The sequence below is a fragment of the Thalassophryne amazonica genome, chromosome 2 (genome assembly GCF_902500255.1).
Source record: "Thalassophryne amazonica chromosome 2, fThaAma1.1, whole genome shotgun sequence".
Classification (NCBI taxonomy): domain Eukaryota; kingdom Metazoa; phylum Chordata; class Actinopteri; order Batrachoidiformes; family Batrachoididae; genus Thalassophryne; species Thalassophryne amazonica.
Window position 1 is genome coordinate 70,789,439 of NC_047104.1, and position 21,255 is coordinate 70,810,693.

At 43.7% G+C, this 21,255-nt stretch overlaps 1 protein-coding gene across 1 annotated transcript in view; it reads right to left on the reverse strand.

Annotated features, from left to right (window-relative positions):
* abcb10 (ATP-binding cassette, sub-family B (MDR/TAP), member 10) overlaps positions 1 to 21,255 on the reverse strand; it is an 80,315-nt gene that overhangs the window by 35,719 nt on the left and 23,341 nt on the right. Inside the window, exons 5-7 of the mRNA XM_034187631.1 lie at positions 10,063 to 10,209; positions 9,407 to 9,542; positions 9,182 to 9,277 (exon numbers count right to left, since the gene is read on the reverse strand). Coding sequence (XP_034043522.1) covers positions 9,182 to 9,277; positions 9,407 to 9,542; positions 10,063 to 10,209 — 379 coding nt within the window. The remainder of the gene's footprint in view (positions 1 to 9,181; positions 9,278 to 9,406; positions 9,543 to 10,062; positions 10,210 to 21,255) is intronic.

Genomic DNA, 21,255 nt, shown 5'->3' on the forward strand with positions numbered 1-21,255 from the left:
GCCTTACAATATGGAGCGCCTTGGGGCAACTGTTTGTGGTGATTTGGCGCTATATAAGAAAAAAGTTGATTGATTGATTGATTGATGGCGCTGCCTGAGAGCGCTGAGCGATGTCTCGCACCGTGAAAAGTCCTTAAAGCGACAGTGTCACCTCAAAATCTCTCATCAGCCATTAAAATTTTCACTGAAAACCAGCTTAATTTTTCAAACCGTGTCCACTTCGATGTGTCTCACAGGTTTAGAAAAAATTTTGATCAAACAAAGCGCCAGTCTCTCAGCAACTTCTCAGACAAAGGAATTCCGACGAGGGGCTGGACGACTCCTCCCACAAGGAGTGCTCACAGGCGAATGACGTCACCGACAGGCGTGGAAAACTCACGCATGCGCACGAGGGTTCATGCATGTCTGACGTAAAAACATATGAATGAAATCCATATAGTTTTTGAAAAAAATAAAAAGGACCGTTACTTTATTGACAGCCCTCGTATAATAAACGACCAATTTTTCGCACTAGAGTCGCTATTAAAGGATTTTAATAAATGTAGGCTTGTTTAAAAGCCCTTTGAAAGATCTTTCCAATGAACCTATGCATGTGTGGGTGAAAAAAAAACTTTTATGTATAATGCAGAAATTTGGGGAAATTATGACAAACTGTGCTGCTTTTCTCACTCTATTGTCGCTATTTGTTAACAGATTTTAATAAAAGTAGGCTTGTTTTAAAGCCCTTTAATTGATCTTTCTAATGAACACATACATGCCTGGGTAAAAAAAAAATGTTTTACGTAAAGTGTGGAAATTTGGGGAAAAATATGCCATTCTGTTCATTTACTGTGATTTTTTTTTTCCTGTCATCATAATTCTCGATGGATTTTTATAATCTGCCTTTTATAGTATCTACCTCATATCGTTCTTGTTCCTGCTATGAAAGCCCCATATTTACTCTGTGATGTGACCAGATTGTATTTGTCTGTTTATTGTTTGTCTGATTCTGTGTTCTCCTCTTGAAACTTTGTTTTTACGCTGCTTTCTTGGCCAGCTTCCCTTAGAAGAGAGATTTTTGTGTCTCAGTGGGATCGACTGGTTAAATAAAGTTTAAAAAAAAAAATGAAGTCTCGTAAGTTGTATTCAAGCTGATTGAAAGCTCTAATGAACCCATACATGCCTGGATAAAAAAAAATCCTTATGTATTAAGATATAAATCTGAAGTATGCCTTGCCATTGTGGTCATTTACCTTGCGCTGCGTTTTCCACTGTAATATTATTGCTAGTCTTTTAATAACAACATATATATGATTTTTACTAACATTTTATCACAGGTAGATATAAAGCCATTCAGAATTTTTGACTTTTGACCCTCAGTCAGGGTAAAAAGTACCACCCCCATCCCCTCCAACCACACTGTTAAAATTTAAATGCTGCCTGTGACCACCATGTACATATCATATTAAACAACTGCAAGTGTGTGTGTATATATATATATATACACACACACACACGAGGTCTATTAGATAATAAACCGACCCTTTTATTTTTTTTTTAACTATATGGATTTGAATGACGTGCAATTACACCAATCATGCTTGAACCCTCGTGCGCATGCATAAGTTTTTTCACGCATGTCGGTGACGTCATTTCCCTGTGGGCAGGCCTTGAGTGAGATGTGGTCCCGCCCTCTCGGCTGAATTCCTTTGTTTCACACGCTGCTCGAGACGGCGCGTTGCTTTATCAACATTTTTTCTGTGAGGAATATCCGAGTGGACACTATTCGAGAAATTAAGATGGTTTTCGGTGAAAAGTTTAACGGCTGATGAGAGATTATGGGGTGTTTCTGTCGGTGTAAGGACTTCCCACGGAGCGGGGCGTCGTGCAGCGCTTCCAGGCGCCGTCGTTGGCCTGTTTCAACCTGAAAACATCCTAATTTAAGGCTTAATTCACCCAGGACGTCGTGAGAGAACAGAGAAGATTCAGAAGAGGCCAGCATGAGGACTTTATGTGGACATTCCACTGTTTAAAGACATTTTTTAATGAAAGACGTGCGCGCAAAGTCGCAGAATCGTTTCCGTGACGACTCGGCAAATCTGTGTGCGCCGCGACAGGAAAAACACCTCCGTGTTGAAAACCATTTGTAAAATTCAGGCGGGCTTTTGATGGCTTTCAACAAGTGAGTAACTGAGAAATTGTTTAACAGCTTGGGCATGTTCCAACTTGCCCGTTAAGGTTTCCAACACGGAGGTGTTTTTCCTGTCACGAACCCCGCGGTCGGGTCCGGCCCGACATGCGTCTCTGCCCGCACGTTCTTTCGTTACAAAATGTCCGTTAACAATGGAATGTCCAAATAAACTCCTCATGCTGACTTCTTCTGAAAGTTCTCTGTTCTCTGACGACTCTTACTGGGTCAACAGAAGCCTGAATGTGGAGTTTTCAACTTGAAACGGCGAGACGTTGTCGCCTCGAAGCGCAGATCCCTGTCAGGCGCCGTGGGCCGTCCTTACGGCGACACTACCAGACCAAAATCTCTCATCAGCCGTTTAAAATTTTTACCGAAACCAGCTGAATTTATCGAATGGTGTCCACTCAGTTGTGCCTTACAGTTTTGAAAAAATTTTGATCAAACAAAGCAGTCTCTGAGCCATTCCTAAACAATGAAAAAAATCGACGAGAGGGTGGGCCACTCCTCACTCAAATACTGCCCACAGGCGAATGACGTAACCGACAGGCGTGAAAAAAAACTCTTGCATGCCCACGAGGGTTCAAGCATGTCTGATGTAATCACACGTGATTCAAATATGGTTTTTGAAAAAAATAATAAGGTCGGATACTTTTCTAACGGACCTCATATATATATTTGTTTCCGTATTTGTATGCATGTGAATGCGGCTCAATGAAAAGAACTTATGGTGTTAATTAATTAATTAATTTAATTAGCTTATAATGCGCCAAATCACAGCAAAAGCCGCCTCAAGGCGCCTTACATAAAACAAGTCAACATAAAATTTAATAAATAATTAAAAATGAATAAAAAAAATTTCAAATACATAAATCAAAACAGAAGTAACAGAATAAAACAAATAAAAATAAAAACTATTCATAAGAAAGAGAATAAAATAGGTTTTGAGTCTTGACTTAAAAAATGTCCACGGACTCAGACTGCCTCACGGTCGCAGGAAGACTGTTCCACAGGGTGGGTGCACGATACGAAAAGGCTCTTTGACCTGCTGACTTCTTCTTCACCCTGGGAACACAGAGAAGTCCCGCATCCTGCGACTGCAAAGCCCGGGCCGGCACATAGAGTTCCACCAGATCAGCCAGATAAGACGGCGCCAGTCCATGAACAACCTTATAAGTCAATAGCAAAACCTTAAAATCTGCTCTCACAGAGACAGGGAGCCAGTGCAAAGATGCCAAAATGGGTGTGATATGTTCAGATCTTCTGCTACGTGTCAGAAGTCTGGCGGCAGCGTTCTGAACCAGCTGAAGACCCCTAATGCTGGAGTGTGGTAACCCTGAAAATAGAACATTACATTTCTGAACTCTTCCGCATCAAACTCCATCATGTCAATGTTTACAATGCTCATAAATTTTTAAGTTTCTTAAATATTTATTATGGCCACTCTTAAAACTTCAGTTCTCTTTATAATTTTATTACTGGTAAATTTTAGAATTGATTTAGATGAGATATACTCATTATCTCACAGGAATATATCACAATTATCTGGGAACTACTTTTTGCGCAGGATTTCATCAAGCACATCGGCCACTGGCGCGTACTAACACAGAATCCCCAGAAACTGTGGAAAGTTGTTTGGCCATAACGAGAGCGTCCACTTTTAGCTTGTCATAAGCTAAGCTAGTGGCGCTCCTGAGAGTGTGGGTCTATATTTCCATGGTCGTAACACATCAATCACTCGCTCCGTGAGGCGTCATAACGTCGAGTCTGGTTCACATGGCAAGATAATTAGGCCGATATCGAACCTGATCTTCCCCTTCTGACAATCTTAAGGATGCCCCGACAATCGTGATGACGCTATATATAATCTTATCAGATATTCATGACGTGTGGTGTGTTAAGATGGACATGAGGAGTTAAATGTGACATGCAGCCAATCAGAAAGTGAGGTGTCTGACCTGGGAATGTTCGTGTGTGAAATCTGTTCATGTGTGTTGTTTTTTACCGTGTGGCTGACACCACACACTGTACAACTAAACCTGTCAGATCTATGATTTTTTTTTTTTATCTCCACGTGTGTGGTCTCTCAGGTTTTGGAAACCTACAGATCATTTTAAAATCTTGTGGTCGACAACACTGTGATATATCCGGCCGCAAGTAGATGGCAGTGTTCTATGCATTTTGACGCCGGTTATATCACACAGCCTGAATCACAATTTAACAGACTTTTTGGCTTTTGGAGAAGCAACCTGGGCTTCTTCTGGCATTTTTACATAAAACAAACAATAACGTCTATAAACCCAGAGAATATATTCACAAGAGTTTTAGGCACAATATACAAAGAGTTTTAATGCTGTTGTCCGTGTGGAGCCTGATCAGAGCGTCTCAAATGCATTTCTCTTGTTGTGAACTTTTACCCAGAATGCACTGTGCACACACCATGTCCACACTAAAACCTTTAAAATTAGTCCAATACTTTAAAACTAAAACATATATCAGATATTTTCACTTTATAAGACTTCAGACGTGATGTTAATTTAAATAACTTGTCCGAAATTAGTTTGGTAAAAATTTTAATCATAAGTGAAAACTGTATGCCTCTGATTACTTAGGTGATATTGCCAGCGTATCACTGTGGGGTCAAAAGAAAAGAGCTTTTAATTTTTCTATGGCCAGTTCTCCTTTGCCTGCAGAGGATAGAGTGGTTTCTTCTAGAACTAGCTCTTCTCTGTTTGTAGAGGATAGAACTGTGCATCTACTACAAAAAACTATGTCTGTAAAAATGTTAGCGGACTAAAAATTATCAGTCCAAAACTTATCGGAAGATAATTGGTCCGATGATCGTTTTTAAAGTTATCTGAAAAGCTAATCTGATAATGAAAATATTATCTTCGTTAATTAGCGGATTAGCGGAACTGTGCCCACCACTGATTTTATATATCGCAACATCCAACTCTTGATTGGAGGAGGTGGGTATAGAAAACAGATGGATGGATGGATCTACAAGATCATAGCATTCACTGTTTTTGAGTTTTTGTCTTACAATGGAAGGAATGTACTTGTCTAAATAAGTCAAACTACATGCCCAAGTTCAATGTTCATTATACCCCAACAATGTTTAAAGTATGAGTAAACTGATTTTGAGAATTATACCACAATGAACTTAACATAATGGCAGTCAAGAAAACATAGGAACTATATATTAAAAGTGAAGTGGCTTCTGCGCACATGTATGCGTGTGTGCAACTTTGATCACAGAGAAACCTGCTTCGGAAGACACCAGCGGCTCCGTATGTATGTCTCCAGGTAAAACTGGAGTTGCGTCAAGAAGGGCATCCTGCCTAAAATTTGTGCCAAATACCAATGCGGATCTGGCTGTATCTGCTGTGGCGACCTCGACCCAAAACGGGAGCAGCCGAAATGACAACACACAGGGATATTAGGTAACAGTGAACAATGGACCTCCCCCTTGAACTGCCACCTTATCGTGGTGGGGGAGTTTGCGTACCTGGATGATCCTAGGAGCTATGTTGTCAGAGGCTTCGTGCCCCTGGTAGGGTTGTCCATGGCATACAGGTCCTAGGGGACGGGTCAGACTAAGGGCAGTTCAGAAGCTCCCAAGACCAGTATGAAATCAAGGACCGAGACGTTGCCTGGTACGGCGGAGCTGGGGCCCCACCCTTGAGCCAGGCCTGGGTTTGGGGCTCGTGCGCGAGCACCTGGTGGTCGGGCCTTAGCCCATGGGGCCCGGCCAGGCCCAGCCTGAAAGAGCAACGTGGGTCCGCCCTCCTGTGGGTTCACCACCTGCAGAGGGAGGCAGGTGCAGAGAGGACTGGGTGGCGGTCGAGGGCGGGTGGCCCAACAGACTGGTCCGTCGGGCCACCTGCCTCTGGCTGTCGGGGCATGTAATGTCACCTCACTAGGGGGGAAAAAGCCTGAGCTTGTGAGGGAGGTTGAGCAGTACCGACTAGAGACAGTTGGGCTCACCTCCACGCACAGCTTGGGCTCTGGTACCCAACTCCTGGAGAGGGGTTGGGTGCTCCACTTTTCTAGCGTTGCCCACGGGGAGATGCGGCGGGCAGGGTAGCATTGCTTATTGCTCCCCAGCTCAGTCGCCATGTGTTGGAGTTCACCTCAGTGAACAAGAGGGTCGCGTCCCTACGCCTTCAGGTCGAGGACAGGTCTCTCACTGTTGTCTCGGCCTAAGGGCCGAGCTGCAATGCAGAGTACCCAACCTTCTTGGAGTCGCTGGGAGGGGTACAAGATAGTGCTCCGACTGGGGACTCTATTGTTCTCAAGGGGGACTTCAACGCCCACGTGGGCGGCAACAGTGAGACCTGGAGGGGGGTGATTGGGAAGCATGGCCTCCCTGATATGAACCCGAGTGGTGTTCAGTTGTTGGACTTCTGTGCTAGCCACAGTTTGTCCATCACGAACACCATGCTCGAGCACAAGGGTGTCCATAAGTGCACGTGGCACCAGGACACCCTGAGATTGGCGGAACCCTCTGTCAGTGAGGTCTTCAACTCCCACCTCCGGGAGAGCTTCTCCCAGATCCCAGGGGAGGTTGGAGACATAGAGTCTGAGTGGACCATGTTCTCCACCTCCATTGTCGATGCGGCCACTCGTAGCTGTGGTCGCAGGGTCTCTGGTGCCTGTTGTGGCGGCAATCCCCGGTGGTGGACGCCAGAAGTAAGGGATGCCGTCAAGCTGAAGAAGGAGCCCTACTTGTCTTTGTTGGCAGGTGAGACTCTGGAGGCAGCTAACAGGTACCGGCAGGCCAAGCGTGCTGCAGCCTGTGCGATTGCAGAAGCAAAAACTCTGGGAGGAGTTCAGGGAGACCATGGAGGAGGACTATCAGCTGGCCTTGAAGAAATTCTGGCAAACCATCCAACGCCTCCGGAGGCAAAAGCAGCTCCCCACCAACATTGTCTACAGTGCAAGTGGGGAGCTGTTGACCCTGAGTGGGGATGTTGTCAGGCCGTGGAAGTTAATACTTTGAGGATCTCCTCAATCCCATCGTCACGTCTTCAGAAGAGGAAGCAGAGACGGGGGACTTAGAGGCAGACTCATCCATTACCCAGGCCGAAGTCACCGAGGTGGTCAGAAAGCTCCTCGGTGGCAAGGCTCCTGGGGTGGATGAAATCCGTCCGGAGTACCTTAAGTCTCTGGATGTTGTGGGACTGTCTTGGTTGACACGTCTCTGCAACATCGAGTGGCGGTTGGGGACAGTGCCTCTGGATTGGCAGACTGGGGTGGTGATGCCTCTGTTTAAGAAGGGGGATCGGAGGGTGTGTTCCAACTACAGGGGGATCACACTCCTCAGCCTCCCCGGTAAGGTCTATTCCAGAGTACTGGAGAGGAGAATTCGACCGACAGTCGAACCTCGGATTCAGGAGGAGCAGTGTGGTTTTCGTCACACTGGACCAGCTCTACACCCTCCATCGGGTGCTCGAGGGTTCATGGGAGTTCTCCCAACCAGTCCACATGTGCTTTGTGGATCTAGAGAAGGCGTTCGACCGTGTCACTCGAGGCGCCCTGTGGAGGGTGCTTCGGGAGTACGGGGTCCTTTGCTAAGGGCTATCCAGTCCCTGTACGACTGCAGCAGGAGCATGGTCCGCATTGCAGGTAGTAAGTCAAGCCTGTTTCCAGTGCACGTCGTCCTCCACCAGGGCTGCCCTTTGTCACCAGTTCTGTTCATTACCTTTATGGACAGAATTTCTAGGCATAGTCAGGGTGTAGAGGGGGTCCAGTTTGGCAACCACAGAATCTCATCTCTGCTGTTTGCAGACGATGTGGTTTTGTTGGCTTCGTCAAATCAGGACCTTCAGCATGCACTGGGGCGGTTTGCAGCCGAGTGTGAAGCGTCCGGGATGAAAATCAGCACCTCCAAATCCGAGGCCATGGTTCTGGACTGGAAAAAGGTGCTTGCCCTCTTCAGGTCAGTGGAGTGTCCTTGCCTCAAGTGGAGAGGTTTAAGTATCTCGAGGTCTTGTTCACGAGAGAGGGATGGATGGAGCATGAGATCGACAGACGGATCGGTGCAGCGTCTGCAGTGATGCGGTCGCTGTATCGGACCATCGTGGTGAAGAGAGAGCTGAGCAGGGGAGCAAAGCTCTCGATTTACCGATCGATGTACGTTCAGACCCTCACCTATGGTCATAAGATTTGGCTCATGACCAAAAGAACGAGACTGTGCGTACAAGCGGCCGAGATGAGTTTCGTCCGCAGGGTGGCTGGGCGCTCCCTTAGAGAGGGTGAGGAGCTCGGGCACTCGGGAGGAGTTCAGAGTTGAGCCGCTGCTCCTCCACGTCAAAAGGAGCTAGCTGAGGTGGCTCGGGCATCTTTTTTTCGGATGCCCCCGGACGCCTCGCTGGAGAGGTGTTCTAAGCATGTCCCATCATCAGGAGGTCCCGGGGAAGACCCAGGACACGCTGGAGGGACTACTTCTCGCAGCTGGCTTGAGAATGCCTCGGGGTTCCCCCGGAGGAGCTGGGGGAGGTGTGTGTGGATCGGGAGGTCTGGGTGGCTTTGCTTGAGCTATTGCCTGACCTCGGATGAAGTGGAAGAAAATGGATTGATGGATGGATGGACGAACAATGGACATTGATATCACCATTAATCAGTCCCTGTTTACCAGACAAGCTCTGAACAAAGGAAACATCGCAACCTTGCCAGTTGTAAAACATGACAACTAATTATTCACTAAACTTTCCCATTTTAATTTCCTACACTTTCAGTTAAAATCATTATAGAAACTTTGCACAATTTATTACCACCCTTGAAAAATGTCAGCTACCTAATTTATAAACACCACCCAATCTAGAACCTGTGGATCCCCATGGGCAACACGCTAGTAATGTTTTTAAACTTCACCCTCTCATTTGTACACTTTGAAAACTAATAACTGCTAATAATAACATCAAAGGGCCCTTATGTCCCTTCAATAAATGGTTTGCATCAGTTCAGTGAAGAAATGAGCTTCAATCTTCAACCTTTCATGTGTGTACTGACCATTGAGAGGGAGCTCGGGTACTCTGTCCAGCAACTCCCAAAGTCTGGCTCCTGCTCCGAAACCCTTCATCAGCTCAGAGTAGAATGAACTCATACCTACATGTCCCACACACAGAAACCCAATGATGTCTTCAGTGATCACAGCCAGTGGATACACAATGCATATATGCTGTATTGTAGAGATGACGACATTCCTTAATAATCGTGCGTATGTGTGTGCATCACCTGAAACACTGAGCCCCACCCAGAAGGTGTACATGAGAAAGGAGGAGAGTTCTCCTGCGGTCATGTGCTGGTTGGCCATCAGAAGGCCTCCTTTGTACAGGACAGACAAGACCATGATGTTACCACTGAGGCCAGTCTGAAAGAAACACACAATTACATTCCACATAATCTCATATGTGCAAAGGTCAGTCCTCCCACCAGCCCCACATTCATACATGCAATTAAAAACCTCAGTTCACTTTAGCATGTAACTCATTGGATTTTAACTTTAATACTTACCAAATAATTGTACTGCCATGTTGTTGTTAATATTATATCTATGTGTTATGTGGCCATTTTGTAGGTTGCAGTTTGTGCTTCTGTTGAACTGTTTTACACTGAAGGTTCTTCTAATACTCCCTATGTTGAAAGCATAGATCTCCACTTTGCATTGAAGTAACAATAAAATGGATATGAATGTCAGAGCATTCTGAACAACTTTATAAGCAATCATTTAGCTGATCAAATCGTGTCATCAAGGTGCTTTGCTGTTTGATGTAGTACTGTTCCAACTTGACACACTGTACTGTTGTGACAACTGTAACAAAGGCTGCATTTACCAGTGAAAGTTTGCAGCAGTTAAGTACCAAGTGTAGATTTGTTTTGCAAAAACTTACTGCTCCAAAAAAGCCGGCTCTCAGAACAGCCTCCTTTCTCGCCAGGCTGAGGACCTCATCGGTTTTCTGGGTGTATCTGTTGACTTCTGACACTTCTTTACCAAAGGCTCTGACTGTCCGAATGTTGCTAATTCTCTCTTCTGCCAACTAGGACAAAAAAAATATACAGCTAAACTATTACATCATGACTTTTCACTTGTGGAGTCTGTTTTGGAATTACTGACAAAGCACAATTTGCTACATTAGCATATTTAATGTTAGAGGCAGCGCAACGTGCGCACGTGCACACACACTTACCCCTTCTTTAACATCACTCAGTCACTCATCTTCAACCACTTACTCCAATTAAGGGTCACAGGGGGCTGGAGCCTATCCCAGCAGTCATAGGGTGAGAGGCGGGATACACCCTGGACAGGACAACAGTGTGTCGCAAGGCCACATACGGTGCATCTGGAAAGTATTCACAGTGCTTCATTTTTTCTACATTTTATGCTACAGCCTTATTCCAAAATAGAGTAAATACATTTTTTCACACAAAATTTGACTCGCAACACCCCATAATGACAACATAAAAAAGTTTTTTTTTTTATTTTCATAAATTTTTTAGAGATAAAAACTAAGAAATCACATATACACAGTGGTGGGCACAGCTAACCAAAAAGTTAGCTTTGATAACAGATAATCAGCTAACTAAAAAGTTGTCTTTTATAAAGCTAAACATTCCCCCCCCCCCCCCCCCCCCCGTCTGCATATATAGTAATGGTAAATGCGACACTGGCAGAACCATTTATGAACATTAATACTCATATATACAATTTATTCTTGCAAGACAGACGTTATGTAGTGCGTGAGTGAATGTGGTGTGTGTGTGTGACCCCCATCCGCCCTTCCCAATCAGCCTACAACATCCTACTGAAAACCAACCGGCAACTTCTATCAGGAAGGGCAGACCACCAAAACAACACAAAGACAGACAAGAATGAGAGACAAGTGGTGAAGACAATAACTGTGACGTGAGACACCGAGGAGACGGGGCCCCAACCATACAACATACCAGGACAAACAACCACACATGAACAAACAGTGACAGCAACAGTCTGTTGTCAAATTAGTGAGCGTCCATACCCTGATCTAGAACACCAAAGTGTTAATACCCTTAAGAGCACCCAAAAACCGAACTGTGGTGACAGCCACAAACACGAAACCATCCACACACAGAGACCCAGATCACAGCTAAATATCCGATCACTACTGTGGCTGCTGTGTTGGGCCAAGACAAGAGTACAGAACCTTACCATATTGCATGGACCACTCTGGCACGTCAGAAGCCATGTGGCCGGCCGCGAGCACCAATGGAAATGGGTCCAGGACGCAGGGCCCTGGGGGAACCACGAAAAAAAGGGCAGTGGAAGGACACAGGGGCCAGGGAAGGCAGCCCCCAGAGCCACCGGGCAGCACGGCAAACCAACAGGGGAGCAGCCCGACGGCGCCGGAACGCACCCCCAACACCACCCCTCCCCACCTAGGCACAAGGAGTAGCCCCATACTCAAGGGAAGCACACAGGGCACCGGCATAGGCCCACCAATAGGAGCCAACTATAGTTGTTATAATTAATCTCCCTTGCTGTGTAAAACCCCCTAAGTGAGCAAAGATAAAGTGTTGCATTAAAAGCAGGGCAAGAGACGGCAGGTGGCAGACTGCCGTGGGCAGCCGCGGCACACCACTGTGCCACAGCCTGCCCTGCAAACCCACCACTACCTACAACACCTGGCAATAATTATGGAATCACCGGCCTCGGAGGATGTTCATTCAGTTGTTTAATTTTGTAGAAAAAAAGCAGATTACAGACATGACACAAAACTAAAGTCATTTCAAATGGCAACTTTCTGGCTTTAAGAAACACTATAAGAAATCATAAAAATAATTGTGGCAGTCAGTAACGGTTACTTTTTTAGACCAAGCAGAGGGAAAAAAATATGGACTCACTCAATTCTGAGGAATAAATTATGGAATCACCCTGTAAATTTTCATCCCCAAAACTAACACCTGCATCAAATCAGATCTGCTCGTTAGTCTGCATCTAAAAAGGAGTGATCACACCTTGGAGAGCTGTTGCACCAAGTGGACTGACATGAATCATGGCTCCAACACGAGAGATGTCAATTGAAACAAAGGAGAGGATTATCAAACTCTTAAAAGAGGGTAAATCATCATGCAATGTTGCAAAATATGTTGATTGTTCACAGTCAGCTGTGTCTAAACTCTGGACCAAATACAAACAACATGGGAAGGTTGTTAAAGGCAAACATACTGGTAGACCAAGGAAGACATCAAAGCGTCAAGAGAGAAAACTTAAAGCAATATGTCTCAAAAATCGAAAATGCACAACAAAACAAATGAGGAACGAATGGGAGGAAACTGGAGTCAACGTCTGTGACCAAACTGTAAGAAACTGCCTAAAGGAAATGGGATTTACATACAGAAAAGCTAAACGAAAGCCATCATTAACACCTAAACAGAATAAAACAAGGTTACAATGGGCTAAGGAAAAGCAATCGTGCACTGTGGATGACTGGATGAAAGTCATATTCAGTGATGAATCTCGAATCTGCATTGGGCAAGGTGATGATGCTGGAACTTTTGTTTGGTGCCGTTCCAATGAGATTTATAAAGATGACTGCCTGAAGAGAACATGTACATTTCCACAGTCATTGATGATATGGGGCTGCATGTCAGGTAAAGGCACTGGGGAGATGGCTGTCATTACATCATCAAATGCACAAGTTTATATTGATATTTTGATGAAATCATTTCTCAAGATGATAATGCATCTTGCCATAGAGCAAAAACTGAAAACATTCCTTGCAAAAAGACACATAGGGTCAATGTCATGGCCTGCAAATAGTCCGGATCTTAAACCAATTGAAAATCTTTGGTGGAAGTTGAAGAAAATGGTCAATGACAAGGCTCCAACCTGCAAAGCTGATCTGGCAACAGCAATCAGAGAAAGTTGGAGCCAGATTGATGAAGAGTACTGTTTGTCACTCATTAAGTCCATGCCTCAGAGACTGCAAGCTGTTATAAAAGCCAGAGGTGGTGCAACAAAATACTAGTGATGTGTTGGAGCGTTCTTTTGTTTTTTATGATTCCATAATTTTTTCCTCAGAATTGAGTGATTCCATATTTTTTTTTCCCTCTGCTTGGTCTAAAAAAGTAACCGCTAGTGACTGCCACAATTTTTTTCCTGATTTCTTATAGTGTTTCTTAAAGCCAGAAAGTTGCCATTTGAAATGACTTTAGTTTTGTGTCATGTCTGTGATCTGCTTTTTTTCTACAAAATTAAACAACTGAATGAACATCCTCTGAGGCCGGTGATTCCATAATTTCTGCCAGGGGTTGTAGTAACCCCAACTCTAAATTAGTGAAGGTGTTTACTAAACGTGTAGAAATAAAGTGTGTGCATTAAAATTGCAAGGCAGGAGTGGTAGATTGTGATCGCAGTGGAAGGCTGTAGCGCACAGCTGCACCACAGACTGCCCTGCAAACCCATCCTCAACACCCTACCGCAAAACTATATGAACCCTACAATGTGCTACTTACAACCCAACATGATGTGCGTGTGGGTACGAACCTGGTGAAGTGCATTAAAAGGGTGTGACGTGAGGCCCAACCCCAAGCAGCAGGCGGAAGTAGAGGCGTGGTGGAGGTAGCAGGCCACATACATCAGCCCACTGGGCCCCCAGCCCAACCCCAGATCCGGCGGAGGTGCCAGGTAAACCACAAGACGGGGGGAGGCGAGGAGCACCGGAGGACCATGGAGGAGCAAACCAACAGGGGGGACAGGGGGCCAGGGAGCCGCAGATGGACGGGCCATCCCGCCTGGAAGTCCCCGAACCAGGGAAGGTGCAAGATGGGACCCCGGAGTGGTAGGAGCAGCCGAGGAGCCAAAGGGAGACAGGCGGGCCCCACAAACCCGGAGGGAGAGGCCGGGGCACGGTCGGCCACATACACCCGAGCCCCGGGGAGAGGCACCACCCCCCGCACAGGCACCAGACCCCAACCCACCAACGGCAGAGCAGACAGACCCAACTGAAACGGCACGATGGCTGCCAAACTCCCCCACCACCACCACCGCCAATAGAACTAGAAGCCCTGTGGCGCGGCACCTGGGCTCCCATCGGTGGGCCAACCAGCTTTGCAAAGTGAAACTTTGAAAGGTAATCTCATTAGTTGTGACTGTGGTCTTTGGTGAGATATATAGAGTTGTGATCCAATGAATAAATGATTCTCCAAAGCCAAATTTATGAAGTACTCTAATAAGAAAACTCCAACTGACTTCATCAAAGGCTTTTTCTGCATCCAGTGACACCACTATTGCCTTTGTATTGCTACTCTGTGATTTGTCAATGAGACTGAGAAGTCTTCTGACATTATTGGTAGAATGTCGACCCTTAATAAACCCAGTTTGGTCCTTATGTATTATTGATGGCAATATTTTTTCTAAGCGAGATGCCAATGCCTTAGCAATGATTTTTAAATCAGTATTTATTAATGATAACGGACGGTAATTAGAGGTCAGAGTAGAGTCTTTTTCTGGTTTCAATATAAGTTTTATTGCTGCAGTGTTCATATGAGTGGGAATTTGACCTTTAGTCCAAATTTCTGAATCAGTCCTAAAGAATAGTTGAGCCAGTATCTCCCAAAAATGTTTCAGGAATTCGGGAGGAAAGCCATCTGGACCCGGAGCCCTGCCATTAGGCATTTTATTCAAAGCTGCATGTAGTTCTATGGTAGTTACAGGAGTGTCTGATGATTCAGTGTGCTCTTTAGAAAGTTGAGGCAAGTTTAGATTATCAAGGAATGAGTGGATATCTACTAGATTAGGTGCATTCTCTGATGAATACAGATTACTATAATAGTTCTTAAATATCTGATTTCCTGTGGTGACTGTGTGCAGTTTCCAGCTTGATCCCGGATAGATGTTATCCTTGATTTTTCCTTATTGCGTTGTAGTTGATTTGCCAGAAATTTACATGATTTATTATTATGTTCGAAATTATTATATCAAGTTGTTGAATGAGGAACTCTGTTTTTCTGACATAATATTGTCAAGTTGGAATTTTTGCATTATTTAATTCAGACAGAGTTTGATCACTTGCGTCTGCCGCATATTTGTTAGTTAAATGTTTAATTTTTTTCTTCAAGGTCATTTTCTAATTTATGCTCCATTTTCGTTTTATAAGAGGAATATGAAATAATTTTCCCTCTAATTATTGCTTTTCCTGTTTCCCAAAGCAAAGAAGGAGAAACACTCAGAAACTCATTTCTTTCTATAAAGTCTGCCCACTCTTTCCTTATGATTTTGTCAAATTCACAGTCCTTTAAAAGTGAGGTGTTAAAGCGCCATGAGTGGGACGGTTTAATAGTGGATTCTATTTGTACGGAGAGTGACACAGGCGCATGATCGCTGATAGTGATGGAATGAATTTTAGAATTAATTTTGGGAGTTATAGAGTTACTAGAGAGGAACAAGTCAATTCTAGAATGAGACTGATGTACAGGAGAGAAAAAAGTGTATTCCTTTGTCAATGTATTTTTGATTGTCCAACGATCCACCAAACCAGTCATCCATATATTCCTTTATAGTTTTAGCAGACTGAGAGAGCCCTACAGATGTTGGAGAACTGGAATAATCTAAAGACGGGTTTAAAGCAATGTTAAAGTCCAGTCCAATGATGACTGCCAAATTGGCCATTAAATTAGAAATTTGTGAAAACAATGTATGAAAAAAGGTTGGGTCATCATTGTTGGGAGCATATAAATTAACAACTGTAAATATTTCACTTGAAATAGTCGCCTGGGTTATTATATACCGACCTTCAGGATCTGTCACAGAGTTGTTAAAAATAAATGGAACTCTTCTATGAACTAATATACTTACTCCTGTCTGCTGTTATAACAAGCTGAAAAACACTGATTAAATATTGGGCCGGTCAGTAAATTTTCCTCTGCTTTAGATAGATGTGTTTCTGTAGGAGACAAATGTCTGCATTTAATTTTGCGATGTGATTCATGATTTTTACCTTCTTTGCCTGTGAGCGAATGCCACGCACATTCCATGACACCAATTTTAGAGGATGCATATTAAAGAAAAAAGAATTCTGATACTGCATATTGAAAAGGCTCTCCAAAAAGACAAACAGACACAAGTATGACATACATAAAACATAAATTACACCTGTGCATAATGAGTGAGCAACGAGTGTAAACAAGTTAAAGTGCACGTGTAGTTTAAGGAGAGACTGTGCGTGCGGTGGGAGCGTGTTTAAATTATCCATCTTCTTAAGACTGCAGACATCCTCAGAAGAGCCACGGGGTAGTGATGGGATGAACAACACTGGTGCGTCAACACTGTGCCGAGCACACAAGAGCGAAACCCCGTATTGGTGCATGTATCGCTTTAAGAAAAAAAAAATCATGTGACCGATACAGGAACTGTCGTTCGACTGCGCCGTGCCAAATTGTGTTTATAAGGAAACAAATTGTATCGACATGTTGCGGATTTGTTGGATGGAGTTGACTTCATGGATCGTTCAAAGACGTTTCCCCAGTCTGGAATAATTTTGATCTTTTGACGCTAAATAAGGTAAATCTTTTTCTCCTTTGGGCATTGTTTACTGTTATTTTTCCAATTAGATATGTTTGTACTCCTTTACAATACTGGAAGAATAACCAGAAAACACATCCACACCTTTATCAACTCACACTGAAATTTTTATGCTCACCATCTTCATCTGTACCCTGTGAAAGAGTTTTTTTCTAAGGCAGGGGAACTGGTGTGTAAGAGGAGTTATCGCCTTGGAGCAAAGACACCTCAGAAACCTTTGTTCCTCAATAAAAATGCATAAATGAATCTATTTTTAGTCTTTTATTTTGTATGCTTTAACACTTAAGTTAAATTTCCATACACAAGTTACAAATTTTAACTCTGAATTTTATTACAGACAAATTTGCTATATTTTACAAACCAACTCAGTTTAGCATTTACACAAACAGGGTTTTAAGCAAATTTTAAACTCTTCTCATGAACAGTTTAACTCGACACACAAATTGAGCACATGAAATTATGCAATGATGAGATCATATTTTAAATAGAGGACTGGCGATTAACTATTTCACAGGCTGATGTTGCATTTGCAGCACGTTAGCTTTTCCATCTTATTTTCATTTTATTTACCTGCAATGATTTTATAACTACTGCAGGGGTCACTATTGAGCAACCAACACAGTGTCAATATAGTTTGTGTAGTGTGTCAATACACTCCTTGAGGTATCATCATCCCATCACTACCACGGGGTTGTGGATGGATCCCGGTACAGCTGACCATCTATATACAGTTTATCTACTACCAAGTACGCACGTTCATTATTCTGTCTGTGCCGTTTCATGATCGTGTAAAGAATCTTTCTGCGGTCGTTGATTTCTTTTGGAAACTGGTCATTTATTCCAAAGTTGGTCCCTCTGAGCTCTCTGGCTTTGCTTTTAATGAGGTCTTTATGCTTGTAATGTTCCAGTTTGGCAATGATGAGCTGATGTCTTCTGCTCTTGGGTCCACCAAGTCTGTGCACATGATGAAAAGTGATGTTATCAACAGTAGCTGAAGGAAGTTTGAGTTTGGAAACTATGAAGTCTTTTCAGAGGGTTTCTGGATTGTCTGAGGCGGGGTTTTCTGATATCCCTGAGAAAATTGTCACGCATGCTCCTAGACTGAATATCCAGTATTATTTCATTTGTCTTCTTGTTTTCTTTGGTTAGCATGTCTGTTTTTTTGGTTAATAACTCCACCGATGCTTTGAGTGATTTATTTTCAGACTCCAACTGTTCTATTTTTTCATATGCAAAGTTGAGGCTTACCTGAATGTCTTTAATCTCCGTGTATAACGTCATGAGCAAATCCACCTTGTTTTTATGGAACGGAGCACACTTACCTCCACCTCCGTTGTCTGGAGATCCTCCGTGTCTGTAGAGGAGTCCTTTTTCTTACGTTTACAAGGGTTGTTGTTGTCTTTGTGTGCCGGAGAAGCCATGTCCGAGCAGCAGGCCTGGAAGTAGTGATCAATGTAGTTTTCTAAATCTGCGATCCAATCCACCTTTGTCGGTTCCAGATATCCACGTCCGCCAAAAGCTGTTGTCGTTAAGGCTTTCTTTCGTTGTTATTTGTATATATAAAATTTAATCCAGCGGGGTCTTTTCCATTTCTTGAAATGCCGCATCAACGAGTCTCGCTCCAGTTGTGCTGTGCCATTCTATTCCATCTTACCACTCCCGCCTTTATAAAGCTAAACTGATAAACCACCCAAAAATTTATCGGCAGCTACAGCTAACTTCCAGTATTGTCTCCAGTAGACTTGCAACTACTAACAAGCTGATTTTGAGTTTTAACACCATGATCGGTTCTGGTAACATCAAAGGCAACCACAGACCCAAACAATGAGTCAGCACTTCTGTCTTTGTGTGCCCTGCCCACTGCTGGAAGCTCCTGTTTACTACATAGCTTCCAGCAGTGAAGCAGCTGAGAGGAGCATCAAAGCTCAACTCTCTACTCAATAACAGTGTCGCCATGAGGCAGAGGTCTTGGAAAATAAAGCAGTGCTGACTTATGGCTTTGATTTATAAATAAAATTAATACAGATAGAATAGCTCCATTAATGTCTATGTCATTTCATAACCTATATCTTTTAATTTTAAATAATGCACTAATTCTGAACTTTTGTAACAAACACAGACAGATGCCAAAGGGATTATGGGTAAAATGTGCCTCCGCTAACACTGATTGGTTGACTCATTCATTCTATGTAAAAACCAACACGTTAATGTGAGGTGTGTGTATTGGTGTTTACATATAAATGTGCTTTTGTAAAATATGCCTTTTTTTAATTTGTAAAAAGAAAAAAAGCCATTTGCAAAAAGCTAAAAAGTCAAGTTGTTATTGTGACAACCGTGTGATATAACCAACCAATAAATAGAACAATGCCATCTACTGGCATCCAGACGCTTATACTGCCATAAACACTACTGGCCAGTAGATGGCAACAGAGACCATGAAAACTCGGCAAAACAAAATTCCAGATAATCTGTCTGCTACGTTTAAAGCCCCGTTTACACATAGACGGCAAGAGCTCCCGGAAGCGTCCCGGAAGAGTTTTTGGCCGTCTTAAGGATCACACGCCATTGTTAACGCCGGCACTAGGGGGCGTGGCTTAGTTCCGGTTTTACCGGGAATCGTCGAAAAAATTATTCAACATGTCGAATAATTCCGGGAGCGCTCCCAGAGAATTCGCATGACAACGGAGAACAAGGGCGTTTGATACTTTTAATCACCGTTTCATCCTGCCCCTTCCTGTAGTGCCGCAGTTTACACCGCCGTAATGGGTGGCCGGCGTTGTATCCCTAACCAACTGCGTGTAAAACGGCGATAGAGCCCACATCGGCGTCCTCAAAGGCGTTTTAACCGGCGACAGAGGAAGACAAAACGGCGGCGCTAGTGGACAGTACGCCGTTCTAAACGCCACCTCCCTGTTAATGGCATTCCAAATGGCCGATAGGCGGCGGTCAGTATAAAAACGCTAACGCGCTGCATGCAGGCCTCTCACTCGTGGCCAGCTCCAGATATTTTTGCAGAGAAGCTCCAGTATGCCTCCTAAAAGAAAACTGGCAGCGGCAAGGACTTACCAAGAGGTCTGGTTCAGAAGCAGAGGGGAGCCCTGTGGTGGAGACGAGCAACACGTTGAGGAGGGGAAAAGGAGAGGAAAAGAAAAGGCTGAGGATGAGCTCCCTCCCCCTGCAGTGACAGCTGCTTCAGCCTATTATACTCTGGGGGCGGTGCCTATATGCAAAAATTCCTGGAGTAATGCAGGATTTGCCTGGATAAATCCAGCGGTACACAGGGCATTATCGGCGGCAGCAGAACACCGCCGTTCTCACGCGCGTCTTAATCTGCGATTGTAAAGGACAGAACTGGGTATTAACCCCTGTTGCCTGACGTGTGCTGGATGCTACGGCGTCAAAACGCCGCTTTATTCGGTGGACTTAGCGGTGTTTTATCCGCGTATTTGCGGCTAATACGGCACTCAAAACGCCTGCGAAATGCTCCGCACCTTTCCACCGCGAAAACAGCCGGAACTACAGCAAACTTTGGTCTACGTACTGCCCGCTGACAAAACCGTCTATGTGTAACCTGGGCTTAAGATGCGTGGAATTTTATAAAGGTAAACTGAATTTCAGACATCTTGTATATATTACTCTGGAACAAAGACGACAGACAGTGTTTGACATAAACAGGACTCTAAATAGCAAACAGGAATCGATTGCAATGATTCCAATTGAAAATAATGGAGAAGCAACCGGGGCTGCTTCTGGCATTTTTACATAAAACAAACACAATAACAACATCTATAAACCCAGAGAATATATTCACACGAGAGTTTTAGGCACAATATACAAAGGGTTTAATGCTGTTGTCCGTGTGGAGCCTGATCAGAGTGTCTCAAATGCATTTTTTCTGTCATGAATGTACTGACATTACCCATAATGCACCCAGAGATAGCATGTCCACACTAAAACCTTCAAAATTAGTGCAATACTTTAAAACTAAAACATATATCTGATATTTTCACTTTATAAAACTTCAGATGTGACGTTAATTTAAATAACTTGTCCGAAATTAGTTTGGTTAAAATTTTAACCATAAGTTAAAACTGTATACCTCTGGATGACTAGGGTGATATTTCCAGCGTATCAGTATGGGGTCAAAAGAAATTAGCTTTTTTCTTTTCTGTGACCAGTTCTCCTTTGCTTGCAGAGGATAGAGCGGTTTCTTCTGGAACCAGCTCTTCTCTCTTTACAGAGGATAGAGTGGTTTCTTCTGTAACCAGCTCGCCTCTGTTTGCAGAGGATAGAACTGCACATCTACTACAAAACATTTAACAGGTAGGTACTCAACTAATTTTAAACTTAATATTTGTAACTATAAAGCTTTGTTCACCACGCCTCCAAAAATATGTTAGCGGTCTAAAAATTATCGGACCAAAACTTATCAGAAGATAATTGGTCTGATGATGGTTTTCGAAGTTATCTGAAAAGCTAATCAGATAATGAAAACTTTAGCTTCGGTAATTAGCAGATTAGCAGA